Raw genomic sequence first — 13,771 nt, 5'->3', positions numbered from 1 at the left:
ATATAATGCCTCATAGGGAGCCATCTGAATGCTTGACTGATAACTGTTGTTTTAGGCAAACTCTGCTAATGGCAAGAACTGATCCCAAGAACCTCCAAAGTTAATAACACATGCTCGGAGCATATCCTCCAAAACTTGAATAGTACACTCGGATTGTCCGTCCATCTGAGGATGAAATGTTATGCTCAACTCGACCCGCGTACCCAACTCACGCTGCACTACCCTCCAAAAATGCGAGGTAAACTACGTACCTCGATCAGAAATGATAAACACGGGCACACTATGAAGGCGAACGATCTCCCGGATATAAATCTCTGCCAACCGCTTAGAAGAATAGGAAACTGCCACAGGAATGAAATGCGCTGACTTGGTCAGCCTATCCACAATAACCCACACTGCATCGAACTTCCTCTGAGTTTATGGGAGTCCAACAATGAAATCCATAGTGATACGCTCCCACTTCCACTCAAGAATCTCAATCTTCTGAAACAAACCACCACGTCTCTGATGCTCGTACTTTACCTGCTGACAATTCAAATACCGAGTTACATACGCAACAATATCCTTCTTTATCCTCCTCCAACAATAATGCTGCCGCAAATCGTGATACATCTTAGCGGCACCCGGATGAATAGAGTATCAAAAACTATGGGCCTCCTCTAGAATCAACTCACGAAGTCCATCTACATTAGGCACACAAATACAACCCTGCATCCTCAAAACTCCATCATCTCCAACTGTAACCTGCTTAGTACCCTCGTGTTGCACCATGTCCCTAAGGACAAGCAAATGAGGATCATCATACTGTCGATCTCTGATATGCTCAAATAATGAAGAACGAGAGACTGTGAAAGCTAGCACATGGCTGGGCTCAGAAACATCCAACCTCGCGAACTGATTGGATAAAGCCCGAACATCCAAAGCAAGAGGTCTCTTACCGACTAGAATATATGCAAGGCCGCCCATATTGGCTGACTTCCTACTCGAAGCATCAGTCACTACATTGGCCTTCCCCGGATGATACAAGATAGTAATATCATAGTCTTTCAATAACTCCAACCACCTCCTCTACCTCAAATTAGATCCTTCTACTTGAACAAGTACTGTAGACTTTTGTGATCTATGAACACCTCACACGACATGCGATATAAATAATGCCTCCAAATCTTCAGCACGTGAATAGTGGATGTTAGCTCCAAATCATGAACTGGATAATTCTTCTTGTGGATCTTCAATTGTCGCGAAGCATAACAATAATCTTGCCACCCTGCATCAACACCGCACCAAATCCAATACGAGATGCATTACAATACACTATATATGGCCCTGAACCTATGGCCAATACCAATACCGGCGTTGTAGTCAAAGCTGTCTTGAGCTTCTGAAAGCTTGCCTCACACTCTTCCTACCACCTGAACTGGGCACCCTTATGGGTCAACCTAGTCATCGGGGCTGCAATAGATAAAAACCCATCCACAAACTGACGGTACTAGCCTGCCAAACCCAAGAAACTCCGGATCTCTATGGCTGATGTGGGTCTAGGCCAGTCCTTGATTGCCGCAATCTTCTTAGGATCCACCTGTATACCCTCTGCTAATACAATATGACCCAAGAGTGCAACTGAACTCAACCAAAATTCACATTTCAAAAACTTAGCATATAACTGACTGTCCCTCAAAGTCTGGAGAATGACTCGAAGATGTTGCTCATGCTCCTCTCGGTTGCAGGAGTAGATCAAGATATCATCAATAAAAACAATCACAAAGGAATCCAGATAAGGCTTGAACAATCGGTTCATCAAATCCATGAAAGCTGCTGGGCATTTGTCAACCCGAATGACATCACTAAGAACTCATAATGCCTGTACCGAGTGTGAAAAGTTGTCTTAAGGACATCGGATGCCCTAATCCTCAACTGATGATAACCAGATCTCAAATCAATCTTTGAAAATACTTTGGCACCCTGAAGCATGTCTAATAAATCATCAATTCTCGGCAATGGATACTTGTTCTTGATGGTAACTTTGTTCAACTGCCGATAATCTATGCACATCCTCATCGATCCATCCTTCTTCTTAACAAACAACACCGACGCACCCCAAGGCGAGATGCTAGGTCTAATAAATCCTTTATCAAGCAAGTCTTGCAATTGTTCTTTCAATTTATTCAACTCGGGTGGGGCCATACAATACGGCACAATAGAGATGGGTTAAGTGCCCAGAGCCAAATCAATGCAAAAGTCAATATCCCTTTCAGGTGGCATACCCGATAGGTCTACAGGAAGTACCTCTGGAAACTCACGGACAACAGGCATAAAATCCATAGGAGGAATCTCAGCACTAGAATCACGAATGTACGCCAAAAGGCCAAACATCCCTTATCAACCATACGCCGAGCCTTCATATATGAGATAACCCTACTGGTAGAATGACCAGGAGTCCCTCTCCACTCCAAACGAGGCAACCCAGGCAATGCTAAGGTCACCATCTCTGCATGACGGTCCAAGATAGCATGATAAGGGGATAACCAATCCATCCCCAAAATGTCTAAATCCACCATATCGAGAAGTAGGAGTTCTACGCTAGTCTCAAGACCCCCAATAATACACACGAACGATAGACTCGATCTACCACAATAAAATCACCCACTAGTGTAGACACATATACAGGATCACTCAAAGAATCACTGGGCACAACCAGATAAGGAGCAAAATAAGATGACACATAGGAATATGTAGACCCTGGATCAAACAGAACTTAAGCATCCCTACTACAAACTAAAATTGTACCTGTGATATCGGAGGCCTCAGCCTCAGGTTTGGATGGAATAGCATAACATCGGGGTTAGGCCCCACCACTCTGAACTACATCCCGAGGACGGCCTCCTGCTAGCAAGCCTCCACTTCTAGCTACCTGACCTCCACCTCTAACGGCCTGACCTCTACCTCTAACACCTCGACCCCTACCTCTAGCTAGTAGAGCGGGTGGTGGAACACCTGGTGCTGGAACCATAGCATGAGAACATTGATACTAGGAACTGCTTGAGGCTCGAGGGCAAAACCTAGCAATGCGCCCCGGATCACCACATGTATAACAAGAATTCGGCTACTGAGACTACTAACCCTAAAACTGACCCTGACGGCCTAGTAACCACCATGATAACTCTAGAGTGGAGGTGCACTGATAGGAGCTGGTGGTGCACGGTAGGACTGTTGATCAGCATATTGCACATAAGAACCACGACCACCTAGAGCACCGTGAGAAGCCTAAAGTGCTGAATGAAATGGGCTGGGAGGATGGCCCTTACCGAAAGAATCCCTGCCTCCAGATGAGGCACCACTGAATCTGCCAAAATGACGGGGCCTTTTGTCAGAACCTTGACCACTCCCCTGTAATAGAACTATCTCAACTCGCTTGGCCACATTGGCTGCATCCTGGAAAGAAATCTTACTCCCTGTCTCCTTAGCCATCTGCAATCTGATAGGCTGAGCTAGTCCCTCAATAAACATCCTCACCCTCTCTCTCTCTCTCTGAAGTATAATAAGAGAATAACGGGCCAAGGCAATGAATCTGGTCTCGTACTGAGTGACGGTCATAGAGCCCTACTGGAGATGCTCAAACTGCCTCCGATAGTCCTCCCTTTGAGTGATAGGAAGAAACTTCTCCATAAATAACTGAGAGAACTGGCCCCAAGTCAAAGCAGACGACCTAGCTGGTCTAGCCAAACAATAATCCCTCACCAAGTCTTGGTGAAACCTGACAGACAAAAAGCAGCAAAGTCGACCCATTTGGTCTCTACTATCCCCATGTTCCGTAGAACCTCATAACAATTGTCCAAATAGTCTTGGGGATCCTCTAAAGATGTACCACCATATGTAGTAGTGAAGAGCTTGATGAACCTGTCCAACCTCCACAAAGCATCAACAGACATAGCTGCTCCATCACCGGTCTGAGCCACAATACTCGGCTGAACTACCCCAACTGGCTGAGTTTCTGGAGTCTGAAACTAAGGAGCCATCTGCTCTGGAGTGCGAGTAGCGGGAGTCTATTCTCCTCCCCCAGCTTGAGAGACGGCTGATGCTACAGGAAGTAAGCATGCCTGGGCGACACTCTCCATAAGGCCCACTAGATGGACTAGAGCATCCTGGAGTACCGGAGTAGCGATGAACCCCTCTGGGACCTGAGCCGACCCTGCTGGAATAGTCTGGGTTGGAACCTCATCATCAAACTCTACCTGGGGCTCCGCTGCTAGTGCTATTGCTCTGGGCTGAGCCCTGCCCCTGCCTCGGCCTCTAGCACGGCCTCAGCCTCGTCCTCTACCCCTCGTAGGAGTTACAACTGGGGGCTCGGGCTATTGATCAGTGGATGAAGAAGCACGTGTTCTAGCCATCTGTGAAAGAACAGAGTAGAAGTTCAATTAGCATTGAGAAGTCAAATCACACGACAGAGAAGAATAAATATGAAGTCATTCCTAAACTATGTAGCCTCTAGAGGATAAGCACAGACGTCTCCGTACCGATCCCTCCGACTCTACTAAGCTTGTCCGTGAATTGTGAAACCTAAGCAACCTAGAGCTCTGATACCAACTTGTCACGACCCGGATTTCCCACCGTCGGGATCATGATGGCACCTACTAGTGAAAGTTAGGCAAGCCAACTACTCCAATTAATTTACCCTTTTCACTTTATCTTTTTACAATTTACAAGTTAACATAACCTAAATAGCACAATAGAATGCGGAGGAACGAGATCTAACAATTTAACTTAATACAAATATGAATCCATAGTAAAACTCTACCCAGAACTAGTGTCACAATGTCACGGACTATCTACGAATACTACAAATAGTGGTCTGAACAAGGAAAATATACATTTGTCTCTGAAATAAGCAAAAACAGAATGGAAATATGATAGAAGGGGATGCCAAAGCCTGCGGACGCCTGCAGTACTACCTCGGGTCTTCACTGGATTGAAGGCAGTAGCCTCGAACTACGGCCTGTAGGGTCTAGTACCAGGATCTACACAAAAGAGTGTTAGAGTGTAGTATCAGTACAACCGACCCTATGTACTGAGTAAGTGTCGAGCCTAACCTCGGCGAAGTAGTGACAAGGCTAGGACGTGACAACCACATAAACCTGTACAATTAAATCATATACGAGAAGCAATAATAACAAGAATGAAATATAATAAGACGGGAAAAGGGGGAACATATTGAGGGGGATATCAGGTTATGAAAATGACAAAGTCAAGCGACAAAGTAAATATCAAACTTGAAGCAACGGAAATAATAACACAGAAACAAGTGCACTGCATCACCCTTCGTGCTTTTACTCTCGTCCTCACCAAAGAAATCAACAGAAACGGCACGGCATCACCCTTCATGCTTTTACTCTCTCATATTCATGGCGCGGCATCACCCCTAGTGCATTAACACTCACAATATCGGCACGACATTACCCTTCGTGCATTAACACTCACTCACCATATCATGTGGCATCACCCTTCATGCTTTACACTCTTCCTCACCCAAACAAAACAATGATAACATCCCGACAAGGGAATCAACAATAGAAACATCAATAGAAATAATACCGTCCCGGAAAGGTAGTCAACAATAGAAAACAATATCATCCCGGCAAGGGAATCAGCTATAACCAACCTAGTTCAACAGTAACTTCACAAAATAATCCTCAACTTGAACCAATACTCGACAATGGTCAATTACCAAGAATGTATCATAAGTTTTGTTCCACATTGCTAATCATGAATTTAAGCATGAACAATACATAATAAAATCACAGCAATATCAATATAAGACTCACGGGCATGCTTGACACCAATGTATAGATACTCGTCACCTCACCTATACGTCGTACTCGACACTAACACATAGCAATTAAGACACAACACCTATTCCCTCAAGCTAAGGTTAGACCAAACACTTACCTCGAATTCCATGGCTAAACTCAAGCCTCAAATACCGCTTTTCCTTTTGATTCCACTTCCAATTCAATTGTATCCAGTCAATATTAACTTATTAACATTAATTAAGGCCAAAGAAACAAACTCAAATGAACAATTACAGATTTCCCAACATTCTTCCAAAAGAAGTCAAAACCCGACCCCGGGCCCGCATGGTCAAAACTCAAGTTCAAACCAAAACCCGTTCACCCATTCCCCCACGAGTCCAAATATGCAATTAGTTCCGGAATCCGACCCCAAATCGAGGTCTAAATCCACAAATTTGTAAAATCCTCAATTCTCCTAAAATCCTTAATTTCTACCCTTGAAGAACAAGATTTAGGCCTAGATATCTAATGGGTATTGATGGAAAATTAAAGAAATGAGTTTAAGAAAACATAAATATGATTTGGTGATGAAAACCCTCTTCAAAAATCGCCTAAGGTCTGATTCTAGGGAAGGAGATATGAAAATATGACTTATTCCCGTTCTGCCTCTATTTTTAAATCGCTGGACAGGCCTTCTTCGCGTTCGCGAGAAGCCTGTCGCGTTCGCGAGACACAACGGCTAAAAGCCTTCGTGTTCGCCAGATACCCATCGCGTTCGCAAAGGCATTCTCCCCCCAGCATCTGCATTCGCGATCCAAGTGACGCGTTCGCGATGAGTAGTTCACCCCTTCCCCAAGTCCCTACCATAATGGCCTTCGCGTTTGCGATAGCCAGGTCGCGTTCGCGAAGGGTAACATCCCCAATGCTCCGCGTTCGTGACCTGTGCCTCGCATTCGCGTAGAAGGAATTTCCTTCAGAAAAACTTTACTCTTCGTGTTCGCGAGAGTTCCTTCGTGAACGCGAAGAAGGAAACCAATGTGCACCTGCAACAGCTATGACAATAGAATCTCTAAGTCTCAAAACATCTCGAAACATATCCGAAACTCACCCGAGCCCTCGCGGCTCCAAACCAAACATGCACACAAACCTACAAATATCATATGGACTTGTTAGTGCGATCAAATTGCCAAAATAACACCTAGAACTACAAGTTTAGCATCAAAATCAAAGAAAAATCTCAAGAACTCTTAAAGTTCCATTTTCACAACCGAGGGTCCGATTCATATCATATGAATTCCGTTTCTTACCAAATTTTACAGGCACAACTTAAATACTATATTAAACATGTATTGGGTTTCGGAATCAAAATACGGGTCCGATACCATCAAATTCAAACATCTTTAAATTTCCTAAAGCTCTTAAACTTTTAGTTAAACAATTTCTTTCAAAAATTTATTTCTCGGGCTTAGGACCTCGAAATTCAATTCTGGGCATACGCCCAAGTCCCATATTTTTCTACGTACCCTCCGAGACCGTCAAATTATGGGTCCAAGTTCGTTTACCCAAAATGTTGATCGAAGTCAACTTAAATTCAATTTTAAAGGCAAAATTAGCATTTTCTCAAATTTTTCACTTAAGGGCTTTTCGGATAAATGCCCGAACTATGCACGCAAATCAAGGTGAGATCAAAGGAGATTTTAAGGACTCGGAACACATAATTTACTTTTAAAATAAGTGATGACCTTTCGGGTAATCACAGTTGCACTAGTTGTTACCTGTCCTTGTTGTGCAAATATCTGGTTTACTTGAGCACAAACTGAATTGACTTAAACTACTAAATTTGAAAGCATAATTGTTCCTTATTAAAGTTATTGAAATAAACTGTATTTGCATAGCTCGTCACTGCTATTCAGTTCCTTATTTATTTCTGTTATTTACTAAGTTGGAAGTACTCACGTTACTCCATGTACCTTGTGTGCAGATTCAGGTGAGACCGGTCACGGAGGTCGTTGAGTTCGTGCGCAGTTGGCTATCGGAGACATATGAGGTAGCTGTCGGCGTCCGCAACCCTTGTCTCTCCTTCCATTGTTATCTTTCTTTCTGATTTGGCATTAGTGGACTATTGTAAACTCTGATTCTAGACTGGTTTTAGATGTTTATGATTTAGTGATACCCCAATGTCGCGCTATCTTTTTCACATTTTTCTTTTGAGTTCAACTCTTTTATGAAGTTTCTATTATGAAAAAGCTTTGACTTAACTTTTAATGAAATATCGAAGTATGTTTTGAAAGGTGTCGGCTTGCCCAAGTACCACGATAGGCGTCATCACGACAGGTTAGAATTTTGGGTCGTGACAATAGACGAGTAGAAGTTATCAAATTTCTACGAGTATTATTGTCCTTGTAGGTTAATAACCCAGATAAATTAATAAGTCGAGTCGACTGTAGAATTCAACAAGATAGTCACATAACCATGACCTTGAAATATTTTTTTTATTGAATTAAAATCTTCATGACATGTGTGCTAGTTAATTAGTTCTTCTTTTACTAGCAACTCTAGTTAGTAGAATTAACTAAACAAAAATCACCTTCAACTTGTTCTTGACTTGATAAATTAGAATTTGCTTGATTTAATTGATAATTAATCACAAATCCTCATGGGAATGATGCCCTACTCACTCTTTATTACTCTTTCTATTTCAATTTAGACGAGGTAGTTTGACTCGGCACAGAATTTAAGAAAAAAGAAGACTTTTAAAACTTGTGGTCTTAAACGCTTAAAGGGTAAAAGCTTTGTGGGGCCATGACATTTGTGTGGTTATAAAAACTTATCATTAAGGGTAAAATGAAGAGTTAAAGTTGAATTATTTCCAAATTTAGAAATGTGTCATTTATTTTGGAACAGACTAAAAAGAAAAACACCTCATCTAATTTGAAACGGATGGAGTACCTAATTGCGTATATACATGCATGTGCTATTTAGGGCAACAACTATTTTTTCTCAGTAAGATTACTTCTTTATTTTAATTTATATGTCAGATCTTCGACCACACCCTCAACACTAATCTAGAAGCATTAATACATAAAATCCGGAATTATGAGGTTCCCGTTCGCCTTCCCCTTCCCCCCCCCCCCTCCCTCATAGTCCATTAGTGAGTAGGGTGGTCAACTTAGAGGGCGCTCGCCTCCTCTTCAGACGTGTCCTCGTAGTTTGATTGAATAAATAATAACAAAGAAAGAGAGATTGAAGAACTTATTGCTATAAAACATATTATCAAGGATTAAAATAAAAGTTTATAGTTTAATTATATTCAAATATAAAAGATGTTCTTCTTTTCGGAACAAATTAATAAAGAAATAATATGTACTAAATTAAAAAATTACTCTATTTCTTTGAAACATTTATTTTTTAAGTAACCGAAAAATCATGTCTTACGGTCATGACGGGTGATCACTCGCATTTTTTTGTTACATAGAAAAGCTAATAAGTGAGTGGAGGAGCAGTCATCCACTTAGACAATTCATTTGGAATAATTAAGCTAGCGTTTCGCAGTAGATTCCGATTTTTTTTTTGAAAAACTTGATTTGGGTGATGTTTGATTTGAAGATGAAAATGTGTTTGGACATCTGTTTTCAAAACGTATTTCACTTTTTTTTAATAGAACATGAAACATGACTTATACCCACGAGTTCTAAAAACTATCACAAATACCCGACAATACCTTCATCAATAACATTCATTATGGGAAAGTCCTTTGTCAAAGGCGAAAGCCGGCTCAACAAAGGACTTTTTTCAAGGGATCGTCGACAAGAACTACTCATGAAGACCGAAAACCTCAGTATGTAGAAAATTCTTCCAATCCGGGTCGGAAAGAAGGGTGGTGCCTTAGCTCATGGATGTAAAAACTTTTGTTCATGTGCTATCTGCTTGTCCAAAAGGCCAAGCTAATGTAACCGGAAAGGAAGAGTTTGATCCTGGCTCTGTAGTAGGACCAGTTCCCCCCCTTAACTACTTATTGATCAGTTGGTAAACCCCCTTCCTTTCGGTCTAGTAGCTGGTTCCACTATATCTCAGGAGTAGTCAAAGGAAGTACGGCGGGTCCGAGTATGAAGAAATTTACTAAAAAGTAGAGCATACAACAATGGATCAATTCATTCAACAAGATCTGTTCGGATCAGACCAGGATGAATGGGATTGGTCTGACCTCTCGCTCGGATGTAAGACTCCCGCTGCTGACAGATGTCCCATGCCACCTTTCATGAACAGCTATGTCCGAGAATGAATTGTGATATAGCACTGAATAAGCCACTTCTCTATTCCCTACTCGAAATCCATAAAGGACTTTAAGGGAGATAAAATAGGGGGTCCTATACCATACACCTTGTTGCCTTGGGACGACTGCACGTTACATCATAGCAGCACGACCAAATGGAGGGGGAAAGCCCTTGTATAGGTTGGGTGCTAGCTAGCGCCTTCCTTATACTAATATTAAATTTTGGGCTTTCCCTTTATTTATTAGTATTAGGCAAGTTGCTCGAGGACTTTTACTGGGAATGAAAGTTCCCTGGCGAAGCTGCGAGTTCATGAGCAAGTGAATGAAGGAGCCATGTTCCTAAAAGAAAATGACCCCCTTTGTTTTCTTTTCTTGCCCTATCCCTTCAAAGCCCTTATATAGGTTGCAATAGCAAAACATAGTCCTGAACATAAATAAATTTGGTACAAAATTATCATTTTTATAATGAACTACATAAACTATTCGATGACCGAGAAGATGAAGTAGCATTGTTACAAATAATAAATGGTGGTTCTTTTATAAAATACAAAAGTTTGGGGCAATTTTTAAAAAATATAATAGTAATATTTCGGGCCAAAACCAGCTCTGAGTTTTGGAAATTTGCCAAAATATGGATAAAATTTATGAACAAACATGTATTTGTCAAAAAAAACCAGATAAATTTTGACAAAATCTATGGCCAAACGGGTCCTAAATCATCAACTTCTTTTTTATTTGCTTAATGGTGAATATGTTAATGGAAAAGAAAACCAGGCAACCAAGTCAACAAATTCTAAAACAGCTCTGGTAAATATCAAAATAAAAATCCCCCACCCCCCCCCCCCAAACAAACAAACAAACTACCACTCCTATTTTGAAAAATTCCTGATCATATTGATCAATTCAGGGAAACTCCAGCTAATTAGTGTTATATACTGTGTATAATTCGTACTAGATGGAGTTCTATTTTGTACTAATTATAAAGAACAAAAGTAGTTAAAATCAGGACAACCGCACAACAGCGGACTATTCGGAGCAATATCACAAAATCCACCCACCAACTTTCTCTGTCTCTTTCATCTGTTTCTCTCTCTCAAACGCAATCTCTTCTAATTTGCGAAACACCCTGTTTTACCGTCGGTTGGGAGAAGAAGAAGAGGGAGAAAATTCACAACCTTTCCCTTTCCCTTCCCCTCTCTCTCTTCTCTCTCCCCCCAAAAAACTATGCAATTATTCCGAGCCTCCTTGTTCATTAACCAAATAATCTCATTTCCATCATCACCTCCGTCACCGGCAAGGCGGCCGGGACTTCAACGTCCTCCGCCATCATCCACCGATGAGAAAGCTCCTCCTCTCGTCTCCTCCGTTTGATGCCAATGGCTTGGGGGCATCCTCCTCCTCTTTCTCACGCTTAATTTCAGCTTCGCCCTTTTCATCCCCTGCTCCTTCTCCTTCCCAATTCGAATTATTATTAACAGATCCAACTTCAAAACCCACTGTCCTCATTCCCGCTGTTCTAATCGCAGACGGCGCTTCTGATTTTTCCACCATTATTTTTGTTCTCGGTATTCTTCTCCTTTCTCTGTTTTCATTCGCTTTTATCTTCCACCTTCGGATTCGATCACGTCAGTTACCTCATCTTCAGAATTTCAATTCTCTTTGGGCCGTGAGATTGCTCCTCGTCCTTTTCGCTTCTCTTTGGGGTGTAAACGAAGTGCTTCGTTTACCCTTTATTCGACGGAGATATCTTTACCCTTTTTTACCATCTTTGTCCCTTCATCAACAGGCTGATCTTTGTAAGGTTCACGTGGTTCTCTCTTTGGGAATCTTCGAGCCTGGTTTTCTTATTACCCTTCTTTTTTTGGTCAACGAATCGATCAAGACACAAAATCCTTTTCGAACGTGGGGTGTTGCTGTTGTTTGCTTAGCCTGTTCTCCGATTCTTCTGCTACAATCGTTCTTCGTGTTCTTCTCGCCCTTCGAAACGCAATTGCCCACATTTATGCATGCAAGTTCTTACCTTTCAACTGATCTTTTAGGGAACAAGTCGGTGCTTTGTACCTACCCTTTGTTCAGTTGCATTGTGTTTGGAGCATTCAGCATTGCTTATTCGTTAGCATTTTTGTTGTCATGTTGGAGAGTTGTGGCGTTTGTGATCAACAAGAAAATTCGGGTTCGGTTGAACATGCTTGCCACATCGTTCATGATATTGTTGCCAGTGCAGATACTTTGCTTAGGATTGTCGCCGCTGTGGCCGCCGGAGGATCCTACACATGGATATGCTGTCCTGGCAATGGACCTTGCGGTTGCGTGGTGCGTGGTGATTGGGGAGGTGATTTTGGTAATCAAGCCAATTGCGGATGCATTAGCTGCACGGTCTGGCGCTTGGGGCGTAAGCCTCACAAAACTAAGCCTCATAAATGAGCCCCAGGGCATTTTGCAAGTGCCCCGCCCAGGGGCGAGCCCCGAGCGAATCCCAAAAATGCCTTTTAAAACACTGACCATTAGTAAATTATACTATTGTATTTGTTTTTATTTGAACAAAACAACTTGAAATATAATGAAAGGTAATTTTAGTCCATACTAGTAAAATATAGAAGTGTAAATTTGGACCTCTATCCCAAAGTAATTTGACATATAATCTACACTTAAATCCTTAATGTTAAGGACAAGTATGATTAAGACATTTACCAACGACCAATTTATGAAAAAAAAAAAGTATATTAGAAGGTAAAGTTAACATATTTAATACGGTTGATGGAAAATTTAGACATTATTCCCCGCACTTAATTTGGATTATATTAGTTCGGATTATATATGGAGGAAAATCAAAACGGGTTGTATGTCACTATTTCTTTATTAGTGTCGTTTAAAAGAGAATGACATACATGTATATTTGGATCTAACTTATTAAAAGAGAATGACATACATGTATATTTGGAAACAAACTTATTGACTTTAAACCTTCCATTTTAGCAGTTTTGTACATACACAAATGTTTTATTATGTTTTAATTATATATTTTTAAAATTATATATAATCACACAAATGTTCTGACATATTTAAGACCGTAAATTATAAAAATCTTAAGTTCTTTTTTAAATTTCACGCTTGTCAAACCATAATCAAATTAATTTGAATGAAGTACGCTTAAAATAATACGTAGAACCTCACCGATTCTAAATTTTAAATTTGCTACTTGCAGGTCAGCACGTCCTAACGATGACCGGAAGAGGGTGTATGATCAAAATTTATAGCGATGAGGAATGACCATGGTGACAGGTGAAGGACATCGTGGTCTCTTTCAGTCATTGTTTTTCCAAGAGAGATGAGTGGGGGCATTTCAGGGGCGGCCTTCCAAAAAACAATTAAAGCAATCGCTTTAGGTCTCATATTTGTGGGGGTCCCATTTTTTGTTATACTTAGTAGGCTATGTATATGTTTAAAAAAGAGTTCTCTAAAGTGAAAAAGTTTGATCTTTTTCTTTAACAAACATAGAGAAGAAAGATTTGCTATTGTTAGGTTTCTACCAAGGAAATTGCACTTGAAATGGATATCGAACCCAAATTTCGTAAGAAGCGTGTGATATATAAGAAGTAACAATTTGATGCGAATGTTGATAATGAAATCTCAAAATCTTTCGAAGAGTCCTTTAGAGTTGATTACTTTTATACATAATAGACAAGACTATTTTTCACTTCAAAATAGATTT

The 13,771-nt window shown here is 41.0% G+C and overlaps 1 protein-coding gene across 1 annotated transcript; it reads left to right on the top strand.

Annotated features, from left to right (window-relative positions):
- Positions 1 to 11,395: 11,395 nt before the first annotated feature.
- Positions 11,396 to 13,316, top strand: LOC142163336 (uncharacterized). Its single transcript, XM_075220610.1, has 2 exons — positions 11,396 to 12,372; positions 13,265 to 13,316. The coding sequence occupies exons 1-2, from the start codon at positions 11,396 to 11,398 to the stop codon at positions 13,314 to 13,316; spliced, it is 1,029 nt and encodes a 342-aa protein (XP_075076711.1).
- The last annotated feature ends 455 nt before the right edge of the window (positions 13,317 to 13,771 follow it).

The sequence above is a fragment of the Nicotiana tabacum genome, chromosome 8 (assembly GCF_000715075.1).
Source record: "Nicotiana tabacum cultivar K326 chromosome 8, ASM71507v2, whole genome shotgun sequence".
Classification (NCBI taxonomy): domain Eukaryota; kingdom Viridiplantae; phylum Streptophyta; class Magnoliopsida; order Solanales; family Solanaceae; genus Nicotiana; species Nicotiana tabacum.
Note: the sequence above shows the minus strand (reverse complement) of the source record. Positions and strands in the feature narration are given on the sequence as shown.

What these genes read in the sequence shown, in the direction of transcription:
- LOC142163336 (XM_075220610.1), top strand. Translation starts at nt 11,396, where the DNA reads ATGAGAAAGCTCCTCCTCTCGTCTCCTCCGTTTGATGCCAATGGCTTG. An exon ending in ATGGACCTTGCGGTTGCGTG is followed by an intron (nt 12,373 to 13,264) that starts GTGCGTGGTGAT and finishes TGCTACTTGCAG; the next exon opens with GTCAGCACGTCCTAACGATG.